Source organism: Balearica regulorum, chromosome 3, assembly GCF_011004875.1.
Source record: "Balearica regulorum gibbericeps isolate bBalReg1 chromosome 3, bBalReg1.pri, whole genome shotgun sequence".
Taxonomy (NCBI): Eukaryota; Metazoa; Chordata; class Aves; order Gruiformes; family Gruidae; genus Balearica; species Balearica regulorum.
Genome location: NC_046186.1, coordinates 35,187,957 through 35,205,891, shown reverse-complemented (window position 1 = coordinate 35,205,891; position 17,935 = coordinate 35,187,957). Strand labels below are relative to the sequence as shown.

At 37.6% G+C, this 17,935-nt stretch overlaps 1 protein-coding gene across 4 annotated transcripts in view; it reads left to right on the top strand.

The window, feature by feature from the left end:
• COL12A1 (collagen type XII alpha 1 chain) overlaps positions 1-17,935 on the top strand; it is a 105,486-nt gene that overhangs the window by 12,622 nt on the left and 74,929 nt on the right. For 3 of the 4 annotated variants that reach the window (XM_075747517.1, XM_075747519.1, XM_075747518.1), the window contains exons 5-13: positions 214-270; positions 982-1,245; positions 1,359-1,523; positions 1,965-2,138; positions 2,965-3,255; positions 3,480-4,082; positions 5,445-5,717; positions 8,221-8,493; positions 9,412-9,684. The exons of the other annotated variant lie outside the window; for it this stretch is intronic. In XM_075747517.1, coding sequence (XP_075603632.1) covers positions 214-270; positions 982-1,245; positions 1,359-1,523; positions 1,965-2,138; positions 2,965-3,255; positions 3,480-4,082; positions 5,445-5,717; positions 8,221-8,493; positions 9,412-9,684 — 2,373 coding nt within the window. The remainder of the gene's footprint in view (positions 1-213; positions 271-981; positions 1,246-1,358; positions 1,524-1,964; positions 2,139-2,964; positions 3,256-3,479; positions 4,083-5,444; positions 5,718-8,220; positions 8,494-9,411; positions 9,685-17,935) is intronic. 4 annotated transcript variants of the gene reach the window in all.

Genomic DNA, 17,935 nt, shown 5'->3' with positions numbered 1-17,935 from the left:
AGAGGATTCTTAATTATTTGCATTTTCTGTATTTTGTGTTGCCCTGAATGCTATGTTGTCAAATCTGTAAGTACAGGTAATATTTCATAACTTGCCTTTATGTTTTCATGTTCTGAGGCTTGTCAGATTTGTGTCCCTCCAAGCTTTTCTTTGATGTTTACAAATTTAACCTGATTTCCTGCATTAATTCTTTCTGTGATGTGCTTTGTGCAGTTCAGACAGGTGGTCCAGGGATACCAGAGGAAAAGAAGATTGAGGCTCAGTTACAAAGTAAGGTGTTTTGTCTTTCAATTTATCTGACATTTTAGAGCTAAGTGAGGTCTAGCTCTTGGGTCGCATGAAGTTAAACTGTGTTCCTGGGTTACCTAGCAATGAAGTTAACTTGTAAAATTGTCCAGAGATAAAAAAACTTGGGAAAGGACTGGGATGGAAGGAATTTATAGCTATGTTGAAAGAAGAAGGTGAAATGTTGGTACTGAAGCTAGGAATTTGATGCAACTAACCCAAGCAAGTTGATGAGAGTCTTAGTCTTATTAACAAAAGACATTGTGCTGTGGATAAAAGGCATTGCAGAAGAATCTGTCCAGCTGTTATGGGGAGATAAAGATGCAAAGCAGAAGTGGTAACAAAATGAAATGTTCCTATAACATCAAACTGTTGCAAAAAGTTTTGTATGTGAGTTTTCATCTGCTGTGGCATTAAGAGATCTTGTGGAATAGCGTGAGAGGTGTCTCAAACCTCAGTATCTAGGTGACAGTTCCCTTTTGGTAATGGCAGCTGGAAGGCTCATGTGGGTGTTCATTTATGTGAATAATGCTTCCCTAAGTGAGACATTCCAGATAAGAATATCAATCTACTAAATATCTGTTTGTTTTGGCTTTTACCTACCAAGTTTGTGTCAGACATTTCTTACTGATTTGTAGGCATAGAATTGCTCATTTGCTAACAGAAATTTTTTTTTTGTGTGTGTGTATGTTCCAGGATGCTCCATAAGTGCAATGACAGATTTAGTTTTCCTGGTAGATGGTTCATGGAGTGTAGGGAGAAATAACTTCAGATATATTCTGGACTTCATGGTTGCCCTTGTATCAGCTTTTGACATTGGGGAAGAGAAGACGAGAGTTGGAGTTGTTCAGTACAGTTCAGATACAAGAACAGAGTTCAATTTAAATCAGTATTTCAGAAGAAGTGATCTTATTGATGCAATTAAAAGGATACCTTACAAAGGTGGCAACACAATGACAGGTACAGATTTCCGACATACGTGTTTATTCAGCATTTCATTTTATAAATCAAATTTTCTTTAAATGCTAGTTCATTCAAGCCTAATAAAACACAACTTGTGGTGTTGTTTTTAGGTGAGGCTATTGATTACCTGGTTCAAAATACCTTCACTGAGTCTGCTGGAGCAAGAAAAGGCTTTCCCAAAGTAGCAATTGTCATTACGGATGGAAAAGCTCAAGATGAAGTTGAAATTCCTGCAAGAGAGCTTCGCAACATAGGAGTTGAAGTTTTTTCTTTGGGTACGTTGAGTTTTTCTAATGATTGAGAGATTAACATTCCTAAAGAAGTTATATTTTTTACAGATTCTGTATTTCAAGAATTTCACTATGGCACTGTTTCCCTGTGTTTGCTTGAAATGGGTTGTTTGCGCCCTCCAGACTGGAACATACCGGTTGTGTTAATTTGATAGTAATTATGTAGCTCCTACATGGAGATTAAGGTGACTGACAAGCAGAGATTCGACCTTGACCTTATTGAAGATACTACATTTTTATCTCAGGTTAAAAATGTCACCTCATTGAGTTAATCATTATTTTGTAGTTTGATTATTGATAATGACACAATACAGAACTGAATTAAGGTCAGCTTTACCCCAGGATGTTCTGATACTCTGTGAATACATTCACAGGTGTCTGTATTTTATGACCGCTTAACACAGTCCTGTCTATTGCAACTTCTAGGAATCAAAGCAGCAGATGCAAAGGAACTCAAGCTAATTGCATCTCAGCCTTCACTGAAGCATGTGTTCAATGTGGCTAATTTTGATGGAATTGTGGATATACAGAATGAAATTATCTTGCAAGTGTGCTCTGGTGTTGATGAGCAACTAGGTGAACTGGTTAGTGGAGAAGAAGGTGAGATACTTTATATAAAGGTATTTATTGACTTCTGTGTATTCTGATGCATACTTAAGGGGCTATCCCTACTTCCCTTGCTTTATTTCTGGAGTTTGATCCATTACCTCATTTAGGAAGTGTGGAAACCAGGACTCGGTTTTGTGAATTTAAATGCAGGAAAACAGAACATGTGACGCAGTAGATTTGCAATAGCTGCATTATTCTGTTGTTTCAAGGGCAATACAATGATGTGCAGTTATCAGAGTCTCACACGGTTAGTTTGGACACAAGCATCACTTCTATGGAAAAATGTACTAAAGCAAAAAAAAAACACCTGCTCGGTGAAGGGGCAGAATATGTAATAGGTCAAGAACTAAGGAATGAAAACTGAAGAATGATGAGGAAACACAGTCATCAAGCTGTACCATTGCAGCTTTCTGGCCCTGTAAGATTCTAAGTGACTAGTTATTCTTTGACCAAAATGGCAGCAGAAATGACTCCACTGTCATAGTGCTCTGCTCAGGTCTGCATTTATTTACACTCTCAACTCTGTTTCTGTGAGTGTAGTTTTCACTTCTGGTTGAAACAGTATTAAAGCAAGGCAGCATTTCTCCTGGAACTTCTGCTACACTCAGAGGACCACAAATGCACTGTTCATATTTCCACCCTCTCGCTGATGCCTCATTTGGACTCTCCTGTAATTCACTTATGTTTATTTATGCTAAAAAAAAAGAGGTGTTTTTTATTAAAATTAAGCAAAGATTTATTCCAGAAATAAAACTGTGGAAGAAAATCTGTTTATATTTGTAATTAATATTTTGGGTTTGCTTTTTATTTTTTTCAGTGGTGGAGCCTCCCTCAAATCTGGTGGCCACTCAGATCTCCTCAAAATCTATTAGGATCACTTGGGATCCATCCACAAGCCAAATAACCGGCTATCGGCTGCAGTTCATTCCAATGATAGCTGGTGGAAAACAACATGTACTGAGTGTGGGTCCTCAGACTACTGCTCTGAATGTTAAAGATCTTTCTCCAGACACAGAGTATCAAATTAATGTTTATGCAATGAAAGGACTGACCCCCAGTGAACCAATAACAATAATGGAAAAAACACAACAAGTAAAAGTTCAAGTGGGTGAGTTAGGAGCTACTATGTTGTTTTCACATGGTAGCTTTCTGTTGTGTAAACCTCTGATGTTTGTTTTGATATCATACCTTTATTGTTTATAAGAAACAGCTTTACTTAGAATGGCTTATTTCCTTTATAAGCAACCAGGTATGATACACAAACTACAGATACAATTGTAATGCTGTGGCTATTGAATATCTGTTTATAGTGGTGATTCTTTTTCTTTACAGAATGCTCACGTGGTGTGGATGTAAAAGCTGATGTTGTGTTTTTAGTGGATGGTTCCTACAGCATTGGTATCGCCAATTTTGTTAAAGTAAGAGCCTTTTTGGAAGTGTTAGTTAAAAGCTTTGAGATATCGCCTCGAAAAGTACAGATAAGTCTTGTCCAGTACAGCAGAGATCCCCATATGGAGTTTTCTTTGAACAGATACAACAGAGTGGAAGACATAATTCAGGCTATTAACACCTTTCCCTACAGAGGTGGATCTACCAACACAGGCAAAGCGATGACATATGTGAGGGAGAAAGTATTTGTTACCAGCAAAGGATCAAGACCAAATGTGCCGAGAGTCATGATTCTTATTACTGATGGAAAATCATCAGATGCTTTTAAAGAGCCTGCAATAAAGCTGAGGGATGCAGATGTAGAAATATTTGCAGTTGGTGTGAAGGATGCAGTGCGTACAGAATTAGAAGCAATTGCATCACCTCCTGCTGAAACCCATGTTTACACAGTGGAAGATTTTGATGCTTTTCAAAGAATATCATTTGAACTTACACAGTCTGTCTGCCTCCGGATTGAACAGGAACTGGCTGCTATAAGGAAAAAATGTAAGTAACAACTATTACTTAGGGAAATGTAGGAAATGAAATGAAAAGAGTTCTGAACCAATGTTTTGTGCTTGTAGTTACCTAGACAATTGATATTGATAAAAATGTCCATATACAAATGATAATTTTAATAACTGGGGATTTGTTTCTCATTTTCAAACATATTAAAACATATTAAAACATATTAAAAGCAATGGGGGAAATTAATGGAGAAAGGGAGATTACAAAGTTAGTGCAGAAATAGCTTTTTCCCTCCCCTCCAGATGTGCTCTGCTTTTATGCTCAATGTGTTCAGTAAAACAGTTACTTACTAGGGCCATTCTCCTTTAGCTGTCCAAAATGAGGTAGCTAGTCTAAGCTTGTCTTTTAGAATTTTAAAGGCAATGGAGAAATGCCAACACTTCCAGAGGGTGATATGATTAATTTTTAGGGTCAAATAAATGGCCCTCTGAAATGGGTTTAGATAAGACAATTTGAGACAGCAGATGCTAGGTGACATTAATCTCAATCTAACTGTAAAGACTAAAATGAAGTACCACATGAAAGTCTTCACATGCATCCAAATTTGGTGAGCTTGGATAATGTTTAATATTTAAAAGATTCCTAAATGACCAGCTTTTGGTCAGCTTAAGATACTTATGATTAGTTGCACCCTCGGTGTCCCTATCTATGTTTAGTAGAACACTGACATTGAATAGTCCCCAGTATTGAAAACCCCACTGTCTTTAAAAATAAGCCTTTTGTTTCAGGATAGCTTTGAGGAACAAACCAGCAAAGCAGCCTTTGTTTTAGAGGGCTCAAGCAGTCTTAACATCCCCACTGTTAGGCTGACTAGGCCAACCCAAACAAGCCCAGGATGTCAGGTTTGTGTTTGTGCCTCATGTCAAGTTCCTTGTTTCCCCTTTGACTTCATTCCTGAAAAAATACTGGGATTTAGTTTGTCCCATGTCTAATCTAGATCTGAAAAAACCCCAAGGATTCTTAGTTCCCATTGAGAGCATAATGTTATTGATGTTCATGGGACATGACATATGAAAGAGGGAACCCAAATTGATCATCGGATTCTAACTTTTTTCATAAGTACATTATTTTAGATGGGCTGTTCTCGTTTGATCTAGAAATCACTGAGTTGGTGCTTCTATTCATTGTTGTATGATTTGAGACAACCTAGATATGATCTTCATGAAATTTGATAGCTAAGAGAAAGTATAGAAAACAAGTACTGTTGTATGTGCAACAAAATATCTGTTCAATTAGAATAAATCAAATTATTGAGGGACATTTTTAATTTATTTTGGAGATTTTGTGTTAAAAACTATTCTAGCAAGTATGCCTCATCTGTGCATTTTTATTTCTATACAGCTTATGTACCTGCCAAGAATATGGTCTTTTCTAATGTGACATCTGACAGTTTCAAAGTGAGCTGGTCTCCAGCTGGATCTGAGGTTTTGTCCTATCTCATTAAATATAAAGTAGCAGTCGGTGGAGATGAATTCATTGTTTCAGTACCAGCTTCAAGTACTAGCTCAGTTCTCACCAATTTGCTACCTGAAACTACTTATGCAGTCAGTGTGATTTCTGAATATGAAGATGGTGATGGCCCTCCCTTGGATGGAGAGGAAACCACCTTAGAAGGTAGGTTCTCCACAAAAGAGTCATATATTCAAATAAGAATTTGCTTTGAGAGAATGAGTGCGTATGGAACAGCTAGCTAAGGTTGAGAAACTGTACTGGTATGCAGGATAAGAATAAACATTATTGTCTCTCGACATTTAGTAAAGATATAAAATTCCAATAATAGGCCAACATTAATTTGTTAAGATTGGATTTTATTTTCCCTGAAAGTTGGATGAATGCTGTATTTCTCTGCAGTGGCCTATTTTTGAACGAAGTCATGTGTTGTCAATAAATTCATTGGCATGTATTAATTTTAATATACACTTAAGATGGACTAGATGATTGTTTATAGGTTCCTTACAACCATTATTCTATTCTGTTCTGTTCTGTTCTATTCCATTCCATTCCATTCCATTCCATTCCATTCCATTCCATTCCATTCCATTCCATTCCATTCCAACTATGAGTCTGATGGAGGAATGTGTGTTGACTTTAATACAAAAAGTCAAGCATGTACCTATGTAATTTGCTGTGTCTGCATCTAACTTACATTAGTAGAAATTCTGTTTTATGTACCATAGGCCTAAAAGGGGTTGAGTTTTTGGTCAGCTGTTTCTCATCAGAACTTCATGGGTCTCATCCAATAACTCTTACTGATTCAAAACTTCCATTGATGTCAGTGTGAATTTATGTGATCAATGGCTGTAAATTTAAGCATGGTAGCTGTACTTTTTCTTGATAGAGTTGCTACGATGCATTTCCACTGATTTAAAAAAGAAAGATGACAGTGAATTTTATTTTCTATTCCAGTAGTTGAATACTCAGTCTAGTCTAAATCATGCTTTTAAAAATATTGACCCACTCTTTTTCATTATTCCATGCTGTCATTTGTGACCTTTGGTGACGTAAATGGATCCAAGGGAGCAAAAGAAACAGCATGGAAATTTGTTAATTGCTCTTTCCTCTTAGGATTGATAGAAATACACATTTATAAAGTAGCTTAGTTTGGATGTTAAGGTTGGAAGATACAGGTTTCACTGTTGGTGTGCATATTTCCATGATTGCACCACTCAGAATGTTTTGGCCACGCATAACTTTCCCTTAGGAAAACAAACTCTTGGCTGATAGAATATGTGGCTCGTGAGCATAAGGGACAGGAGAAGGAATAACTAATAAAAATAATCAGTGTTCCCATGTTTTAACTGATACTGCCTTAAATAATTGACAGCATCTTGATCTGATGAAATCCCAACATATCTGAGAAGAGAGAATTCTTCTGCAATCATGTAAACATCAGCAGCTCTCCATGCAGATCTAGCTAACAATTTGGGCCAGACAGCTTTCTTGGCAACTAACTTTGGTTTCAGGCTTTTAAAGAATTTGAATTTGAGTATTATGTTTCTGATTAGTAGAAAACAAGTTTATTTCTTTAAAACTAGGATTATTAATTGCTCCACTCTTAAGAGTCCTGTAATTTAACACTGAAGAGCAATGCTTTTGGCATATAATGTTCAAGTTGAATTATACTTTAGATAGTAAGCAACAAAACCAAAACCCTTTTTTTGCCTAAATGGCAATGCTACATACTGCTAGGCAACTTGCAATACAGTAGATTTAGATTCCAATGCATGTTGGAGGAGTCAAGTCCTTCTTTGGTGTGCCCACTGAGTTCATATGAAATAACCTGAGCTGCTACATCTTTTGTCAAGGAACAGGCTAGGTTAAATGATTTGCCACAGTTTTTCCTTAATTTCTGGGATAACAAACTATTTCTTGTCTTTGAGTTTGAGACTTAATTCAGAGGCTTTTTTAAAAAATTAAATGCAACTCATATTGCAATGAATATAATTTCTGTTGTGAAAATTTAACTTAAAGAAATAGAATCATTTTGGTGGGTTTTTTCCTGTTGCATTTACTTTGGTTGTTTCTTTAAAATAAAAGAGAGCTGCCTGTGTATAGTCAGGTGTATCTGACAACTATCTGTAAATGGAGGTGGTGCAGAAGCAAATGGCCATAGCAAAGAAACCTATACAATTTTTTGTGTTAAGAAATTTCCCCACTATGCCCAAATGTCCCGTACAGTTCAGTTTTACTGTTACCGCTAAACACAGTCAGAGTGTCTCTGCCCAGAGAGGTTGTGGAGTCTCCTTCTCTGGAGATATTCAAAACCTGCCTGGAGGTGATCCTGTGCAACCTGCTCTGGGTGATCCTGCTTTAGCAGGGGGGTTGGGCTAGATGATCTCCAGAGGTCCCTTCCAACCTCTACCATTCTGTGAAGTTTCAGAAGTGGTCATATAAACTGGGATTAATGTGCTTTTGGGGACAACTTTGTTACACTGCTGATTATAACTCTGGCCTTCAATTTTCAGAAGTAAATAATGGTTTGTGTACCTTAAAACAATGGGAGGGCAATATAAGCTGTTGTTTTGGTAAACTGGATAAACTAACAGAAGGTTTTCAGTTCAGATACTACTTGATTAAAAGCAAGTATTTATGAATTATATGTGTATATTTTTTGTAGTTAAAGGTGCTCCTCGAAACTTAAGGATAACAGATGAAACTACTGATAGCTTTGTAGTTGGCTGGACTCCAGCTCCAGGAAATGTCCTACGGTACAGGCTTGTGTATAGACCACTTACTGGAGGAGAAAGGAGACAAGTGACTGTCTCAGCAAACGACAGATCAACTACTCTGCAGAACTTGATCCAAGATACAAGATACGAAGTATCTGTTATTCCTGAGTATCAGTCTGGGCCTGGGAATTCACTGAATGGATATGCAAAAACTGATGAAGGTACGTGATCAATGCTGTGAATGTAGTAAGCTTGAGAAGAACTCCCTGCATGCTGACATATTCATTCTAAAAAGAAAATAATCCATATTGGCCATATGTATTATCTCAGATGAACAGAGAATTATAAAATTACTCAAGTCTAGTTGAGAGGTAATTTAAGACAATATAGTTTATCAAAATTGTAATGCTTCATTTTAAAATATAGTCTTTTGAACCTGCAACACCTAATATGGCCCAAGGTAACTTGGGTGAAGAATCTACCTGTATGTTTAATTAATTGTCCTCATGATTCTTCATATTGTCAATGATATATTTCTTTTCAGCAAATTCAGACCCTGTTTGCACTTTGTTCTGAACGGCTAGCAAAAATGAACGAATGCAACATTTAATTTACTAAAGTTAGCATGGTAGCCTTAACTTGTACGAAAATGCATGATCCTTTAACAAGTATCATGCCTTATTAAGAGTACAGAGATAGTACGAATGTTTTGATCACTGGTGAAACTTCACTGAGATTTTAAATAGTGGAAACCAGAAAAAACTATCAACAAAAAGAACTCTGTAGGAAACTACAATGTGTTAACTTCACATTTCATTGGTGATCTTTGGTGTGATTCTTCAGACAGTGACCTCAACATGGATCTTGTCGTGTTGAAGCTGAGCATATATTTTAGGTGCTATTATGTATGAGCGTTCCAGGACTGACTCTGTTTTAATAGAAAAAAATAGGAGCAAAAAGACTAAGGAGGGTGGGGATGGAATTGTACAATCCTGATTACAGTAACGTTATGCTGTAGCAATCAATACATACTATTCAGGAATTACCTTTTCGGCATTAAGTCCTATGTCACAGTAACCTAAAAAATAAAGAAATGAAGCTTGCTTCAACTTGTTTTCAACATCTTTTGACATATGCAGTCCGAGGAAATCCAAGAAATTTGAGAGTTTCTGATGCTACAACATCAACAATGAAGCTGTCTTGGAGTGCTGCTCCTGGCAAAGTGCAGCAGTACCTTATAACATACACTCCAGTCGCAGGAGGTGAAACTAAGGAAGTGACTGTGAAAGGTGACACTACCTCCAAAGTGCTGAAAGGCTTAGACCAGGCCACTAGGTATGCATTGACTGTGTCTGCCTTGTATGCCTCTGGAGCAGGAGAGGCCCTTTTTGGAGAGGGAGAGACTCTTGAAGGTAAGTATTTATTGTTTCTGTATAGTCATTCCTTTATTTGGTTGACATTTAAGGTGTCTTAAAGTGTACCGTCTTCCTGAGTTTTCTGTAGAAGTAAATATGTGAATGAAAAATAGGCATAAAGTCACTCTCCTAATTTACAGGGATTTTTCAAACCTACATCAGAGAAAACAGTGGGGTCAAATCACTGGTTGTAGAGGGGACTCTGGGTCTCTTGAAAAAGGTATTGCCAGAAGTGCCAACCAAAACTGACTGTACTTCCACACTAGCCTCAGTGAAATATTTTGTCTTATAACTCTCAATTTTTGAGCAGTTTTAGTGGCAGATTGTTCTTAAAGTAACAGGATTAATTAATGATGTTAAAGGATCTCATCCATTCGAAAATTTCAGGATTTCTACTGTACTGAGACTGAAAGATGTTCAGGCACAATTTTTGCACTAGAGAAGCAACATCTAGTCTAGGCATAGGAATAATGAATCATATCCCGTTTTTAACTAATAGGAGTAAGAACCTGGAGCTGAGCATTAACAGAATGCTGGCAAAAGCGTAACTTGGAGCCGAAGACTTTCTTATAAGGAGGGGAGGCTGCTCTCGCTCTGCCTTCGAGTGGAGAATTTCCCAGACTTCCTTGTGAGCATTCTCAGTGTCATCTGTTAATTGTCAGAGGATAGGGAAAGCTGCCTCCTAGGCCATGAAAGGAAGTATGACTGTGCTCTGTGCTGGCCAGGTATGTGTTGCTAAAGTCTGGCACTGCAGCTGTATAGGCACAGCACTTGAAAACATCTTACACATGAATTATGTGGAATGAAAACTCGTCCATTGATGCTAATGGAGTTATAGTAGGGATATAATTAGCTCTCAGTTTCTCCATCAGTTTAACTTTTTGTTTATGACATAGGTTAGGAAAAAAACCCAGAAAACCTATTTTTAAGTAGGAAACTGTAAAAAAATAAATGAAAATCTGTTTCAATGATTCACCAACACGCTGAATTCATCCCACTAAAATTTAGGCACTTACTTGAACACTGCAGGTTGCAGCATGGACTCTAGGATTCTTCAGTGATTGATGAAGAAAGGCAGATACTTCAAGAAGGCAGGTAGTCCATCTAAGATCTCCTTTTTCCTTCAAAGGAACATTTCTCTGTCCATTGACTATAGAAGGAGCAACTCAGAGCTAGGCACCAACCCCCTGCCCGCCCCACTACCTAAGTCTCAGACAACACTCCAGTCCTCACACTTACGCTGAGACAGAGCGCAGCCGCCAGAGAATCAGCACCTTGCAATTCTTGCTGAAAGTTCCCTATCTCCCTCACTTTCGCTACCGATGCAAGGTTCAAAATGCTCATTTTGTAGGAGAAAAGAATCTGTCTCCTGCCCAGAACACTGCTGAGATCCAGGTAAAGGAGAACAGGTAGATGTATTCTGCCCATATCCTACAGAAAAGCTAAAGGTGATCAAGGCTTAATGAACTTCCCTGTTGGTGGAGGTGCCACTTCCTTTTCTGTGATATTCTGCTAGGTCTAATACTTTGCGGGGGGGAAGAGGGAGCATGGAGATGTAGGCCTTACTCAGTGTGGGAGAGTTTGAATTCACATCTCCACATCCCAGCAGATTCACAAGGCTGTAGTGTATGCTGGGCAAGAGTCTTCTTTACTCTTTCCATTGAACCTGAGCCATTGCACATCCAGGAATGCAAATGTCACTCTCAGAACAAGAGTAGACTGGATCCCAAGTGGACAGAGGAGCCTGACATCCCTGCTTTTTCCTCTGTGCTGTCAGTGGAGAAGGAACGCCTCGATCTTTCTTTGTAAATCTTGAGAGTCCTCTGTCTCTCTGTTAAACAGACTGAATTGTCCATTTCCATAGGGAGATGCCTCAAATTTTGGTGAAGGGTTAACCAAGTTAATTGTTTACATTTGGTGGAAAGGTATTCATTGAGTATCTTTGTAAGTAAACCTGTGAGAGAACCTTTATTAACATGGAGATATGGAGAGATCAGGTGTGTTTCAAATTCATAAAATAAGCTTAGCTTTTTACCCTATCATAAAACTTGAACAATAGGAAAGTCTTTTCCTAGAGCTTCAGTTAAAACACATTCTAAACAGAGACAACAGTGAATGTAATACAGCAGTATCAAAAAGACAGAATCATCAGAAAACCAGAATTCAGTCTCAGGTAGAGACTGTCTTGTCCTTTCAGTGCTCCCACACCACAGGAGGGGTCTGATTCTGATTTGGACTTTCTGCAGTGGTAAATTGTCAATAAGAAGAAAAGCATTCTGAAAATTAGTTAAAGAGTCAAGCTGCTTTTTGCAGCTTCTCACAGAAGCCACCCCTGTAGCCCTGCCTACTACCAAAACCTTGCCGCACAAACCCAACACATCAAATGTAAAGAATAGAATGCAAATTTCTGTTTGCATGACAGCAGAGGCCTAAATCATGATGTTTCCTCAAGGAGCATCCACTGTGTATTTCAGTAATCAGCATATCTTCAGTTTCATGGGGTAATAAAAATACTTGAATTAGCCCAAAACGCTTTGGACATGGTCCATAGATATTTTAAGAGACTCTGAGTAACGGTATGAAAGGTTCTTAGAATATCTGTTGAAGTACATGTAAGACAATATTTCACTGTATGGTACTATCTTACCTCATTGAAGGATAAAAAGACAAAACCTTTGAGGAAAAACTGACAATTAAGAATAAAAGGGTTGCAATTTTGGAGCAGAAAGGTAACATTCAAGCCTCAAAGCTTTGAGGTATATTTCTATAGTATAGAAGTTTACTTGAAAAAAGAAGTCATGCTGCCTGTGAAGCTAAAATAAATATGGTTGGACTTGGCTGAAAAGTTACACAGGTTGGTGAAGTGAATACTTGACTAATTATTAGCTGAAATAACTTGTCTGAGTGAGGCTTGAAATGGGACAGACCTTAACTCCTGGAGAAATAAACTTATCAACAGTAATGACAAAAAAGCTGTGAAAGGAAGCATAAAAAAGTGTTTAGTATTTCAGTTAGTTTTTCCGTGAGCCATGGTGTCTGAGAAACAAAATAGTGTGGTGTGTGTTTTTCATTGCCAACAGCACTGAAGTACTGAGCACTTAAGTATTTTCCTGTATCAGGAAAATCCCAGTGGGGCTTACTTGATGTCTTCACCATACGAATTCTCACCAAACCTATTCAGTCAGTAATGCCATAGTTGCTGGCCACTTCATCATCATAGCTTGAGATAGGCTTGAGATTGCCTTTGAAAGTGGGATGGTTTTGAGCTTATGGTATTGATACGTGGTCTAGGAGAAATCAGTTTGGGTGTAATGAACATTTCAGCACTAATAGGAAAGTGAGAAAAGAGGAGCTGGATACAGTAGCTTTTCCACCTATTGTATGGTCAAGTGGCAGAAAATGAAAAAAATCCAAGCCCTGAGATGTTTGTGGAATTTTACTGAGTCACTAAATGGTCCCCTCTGACTAAGGGTGTAGACAAACATTCTTACTGCCTTCAGTAATGATTTATTTTGCTCTGCATGTAGTAGAACTCACATGGGCAGTTACTGTATCTAAGTTGCAAGGGTACCCTTCAGCAGAGAGAGAAAAACTGATAATTTTTTAGATTGCTCTAACATGATTTGCAGGAACATGCCTGCCCAGGCATTCAGTGAAGGTCTTTCAGTTATGTATGTTATCTCCAAAGTATTTTGGAGCAGTTACATATTGCTTTTGAAAGTTCCTTCTCTTCCTCTGCTTTACTCTGCACAGCAGTTTTCTCAGTGTTTTGAAGTGGCTCATTTAGTTCAGGATACTCAGGAAAATCAATCCACACAAACCCAGCAATCATTCTGTGTACTTGATATAATTTACCAGCTAGGTAATCTCTGCTTGTCCTTTTGTTTTTCTTTTTGTAAGTATATGCTTGCCCTTATTGTTTCTCTGCGTAAAACAGAGAGGGCAAATATTCCCCCAAGTAACTGTAGATACTCTCTTCTATAAACTGTTTGCATAGCTATCTGGTCCAGCCCAAAGATAAACGTATGCCAGAGGATCAGAATTTTATGAACTGTTCCCAGACAACATGATATAGAGAGTTTAGCAAATGAGTAATCAGAAAATTACTAATTTCTGAGGGTGCTGTTCCATACCATACAGGTAGTTGTTATTCAGAGAGAATAGGTTTGTTTCTTTTTTGTGTTTGTGGACTGGGAAAAGGGAAGCAATGTTTTTGCCCCACTGTTGAAGGAGTGTGCTTTCCTTCTTCAGTAATTCAGATTTTAGGAAATTTATAGTTCTCTGATCTTTTATACAGCCTCTTTCAGTCACTGGCTGATTTTGTCTGCAGTTATGAAGTACCATCCAGAGGTGAAAGTTCTGGAGCTTTATATTTCATGCTGCATTAAACATAACTGCACATGTGCTGTAGAAAACTCTCCACTTTTATCCTCTCACTTTCAGAAGTGCGTGGTGATCCATCACTAGGCTGCTTTGGTTGGAGCCCTTCTATAAAGGTGCCATGGAAAAATTTTCCTCAGACACATTTTGGTGGGTGTGATTCCCCTTAGCTCACACAAAGTCGTTGGAACTGCTGAAGTAAATTAAAACAGTGCAGGCTGCCATTTTCCATGTGGTGGAACAAGGCTTGTGACAAGTTGGGGAACTAAACAAATTAGCTCTGATGGTTGTATTTGATGATACATAATACATATTGAAGAATAAGCAAGAAACAACCACAGGAATGCCTTAGGGAAAAGTCTTCCTCTTAGCCCCAAACAAACCACGTGGCTTTCAATTTTTTGGAGGGATCATATGATCTTATCCAAGTCGTCATACACCAGAAGTAAAATACAATGATAAGCATGGTGAGGGTGGTGAGTGTAAATGCAACAGACAGTGAGCAGTTTGCGAGAGCTACTGTTTTTCTGATCTGTTTTTTTTAATAAGAGAGGTGGTTGTAAGTCTGGCAAGAATTTGATTTTCTGCTGAAAGACATGCTGTTGGATGAAAAGAACATACTGTACATTAGCTGCTAAATAGATTAACTTTCCTAATTTGCAGTTGTTTTAAAGAGAAACAAATTTATTGCTAGATTAAGAAATCTACACAGCAATGTTTAATCCTAATGAATGTCTGAAAAGTTTGAAAGCTGCAGATGTACTTTATGAGTGTCCTTTTGCTGGCAGTTATATATTTTTCAGAATATCTTTAAGAATATTTCAGTTGCTGACTCTAAGCAGGGGAGTAATCAGACTTTTAAATAAGAATTTCAGAGAAATTTAGAAAAAAGCCTTTTTTTTTTTCCTTTTCTTTCAGAAAAAGAGTCAGTGGTCAAATTGCCATCTCGCTTGCACTGATAAATTTCAAAGTATTTCCACTTTTATCAGTGAAGTTCCTAGGCTAGAAACACTGTTGCTGTCAATGAGTTCTTTTGAAATAAATGAGACTGCTAGTCTACATTAGCAGAGATGTCAATCCATTTTATTTCTTACCTTTGTACGTTTTGGAATAAACAACAAGAGGTGTAGTGTATTATATACAGGAGATAAATTTGAGAGATAATTATGTCATAGTCTCTTCCCCTTTAGAAAGGGAATCTTTATGTTTCAGTGATATAGGGCCCAATGCTGCCATCACGTTTGACGGGTGGCTATTTGTGCTGTGAGAATTGGCCTGTACTAAAGTGATATATCAAAAAAAGTTGTTGTGACTGAGTCACTTCTCAGTTTTAAGTTGTTTTCTATTGTATACATTTCTTAGAGTTTAGGTTTAGGGATTTGGGGGAGCAAGCTCTTTTTTTGGTCAGAAAATGGATAGTAGCTCTTTGGTAAATAAATGATTTCTTTTTGCTGTTTCTATAGTAACATAAGAATGCTTTAGAAATGAATGACCTCCTACAGGCAGAATAGTACAAATTCAAGTGACATTTTCTTACAATGAGGTTTTTACCATATCACAGGGACTTTACGTAATGTTCAGACTGTGGAGTGCTGCTTCCGTCCTGACAGAAACAAGGACTCAGTGTCCTCAGGAGATTTAATGCTGTTTCATGCATTTTTAAAATTATACATTCCAAAATTTTTGAGTCTGACATTTGAAATTGACTTTTGATAACTCTCCGATACTGAGGAGACTTTGACCATTGCAGTAAAACCTTAAAGTGATTCTGCTACCATCTCATCTGATGCGTGCACTTGGATCCTTGGCTGCGGTGACCTAGCCTGTTGACTTAATGGGATGCTCCTGATGTATCCCGAGGTAAACAAGGCAGGACTCAGACCATAAAATTTTGGTCTATGCCTCTGCAAGAGAAGGCTTATTTATTTAGTTGATTCTGACCTTTTAGGAGGCTGGCTTAGATCAACTCTATGTTTAACTTAAATGTAACATGGCTCTGCATGAAATTTACTGCTGCAGTTTGATTTTGAAAGCTGTTTTAAGAGCACATACAGAATTTTTTTTAAACGTTGGGCCCAAACTGCATGTACAACTCCCACTGAAATCAACTGGAGTTGAGTAAATGTTTCTGAGGGGAAAGCCATTTGAATAAGGCCATTTGATTTTTATGAATGTCAACATTTTAATTTTAGCTGATTCACAGTCTTGTGTTCAATAACAACAGTGATTGCTGGAGAGCTATGGGAAGTAAGCCAAGAGGACACAAGGAAACTGCTTTAATATTATATTGTGTCTCTGGCATACTATAGTGGAATAAAACTTAATATGGAAACCGGACATTGCAGAAGTCCAGAACTGGGTGTAAAAGCACCTGACTGAAAGTTACGAAGTTAATTTTTGAGAATGTGTCTGCATCGAGTGATGGTAGAGATGTACAAGGGACCGTAGGCAGACTGCAGCTCTGAGCTAAAGACTGCTGAAGAGTATCTGAGCCTGAAACTGGTGACTGGCTTGCTCACCCAGGCAGGAGTTTGTCCTGTCCGTGCAAGCACTGTTTGAACAAGCAGGCAAGAAGCAGGTGTACAACAAGCATTTCTGAACACGTGGACCAAAAAACGGAATGACTGCTTAGGTGTCACAGTTGTAGATTTTATTTTTTGTTTTTGGTGAAATGTAAGCGAGGTAACTAGGTATTTTGTTTTAATCCAAGGGAAAAATATCTCACAGGTCTGATTGTATGTTTGCTGCTCACTACGTTATTCCAGTGTTGTTGTGGAGCATAAATACATTTCGTGACTCTGAGTGTAGCACCTTAATAATACTTAAGGGAATCCTAATAATTTAAGACTTACAGTTCAAGTGCATCTTAAACACAGCTGGTCCCCTAATACAAAAACACTTGTGGGAGATCCAGGGAAGCAGAAAAAAGCTGTCAGTGAACTTCCACCTCACACATGAGGTGCAAATCAAGTTAGTGTGTTATGTTAAAGAAATGTTCTTGGTTGCAGTGTAACATATAAAAAGTCTAATTTCCCTTAGTAGGTAAGTTGTCTTGTCAGCAGTTTCCAACTATTTGAAGTAAAAATTTTCCATTTAGTTCTAGTGGTTTGGTAGGAATCCCAGTCCTTTTTCCCTCTCTTACCTTGCCTTATAAAAAAGACATTTAGTTCCAATGGATATTTCTTTCAGAACCAACATATTACAGTAACTGGTGTTCATTACAGTCAATTCCAAACAAATTATTTTCCTCTGTTATTTAATGACCTCAGTAATGACTTAATCAATAACGGGTTTAAATATGCAGTTATTTTTGCAGTGTTTCCAACATATATCATTAGCTGTAGTGTCCAAAAGTAGACTTGCAAAAAATTGTGCTGTGGTAGCAGATACTTTAATACTGAAATCATGTTGTGGCAGAGCCATGTTTTAAGGTAGCCAAAATAAAGTGACTTGTATATTTATATTACATTAAAATATGGAAAGAAAGGTTTTTATTGTGAGACATCTGTGCATTCTATCAAGTTAGCTTTTCCATATTTTTTCCATTTGGGTTGCCTTAATATTTTTTTATTGTATGAAAAAGCCAAGATTTGGGAGTAGAAGCTTAAGAGCAGACAGAAAAATTGGTGTAATTTACTTTTGAAGGCAAATCTTTTTTTCAGGCTTCCAGGAAAATTGATCTTTGGAGTTTAGATTCTACCCTGGCGTTCACTTAATGCAGTCACTGAATTCAGTGAGACTGCATGAAGCATGAGCTGAATCAGGCCTTTTTGCTATAACTTTTTCAATATATGTAACTGCTATTGCTGTGAAATGATAAACAAGTGAATTTTACCAAAACCTCTGTATCTTAACCTTTTTTTTTTGA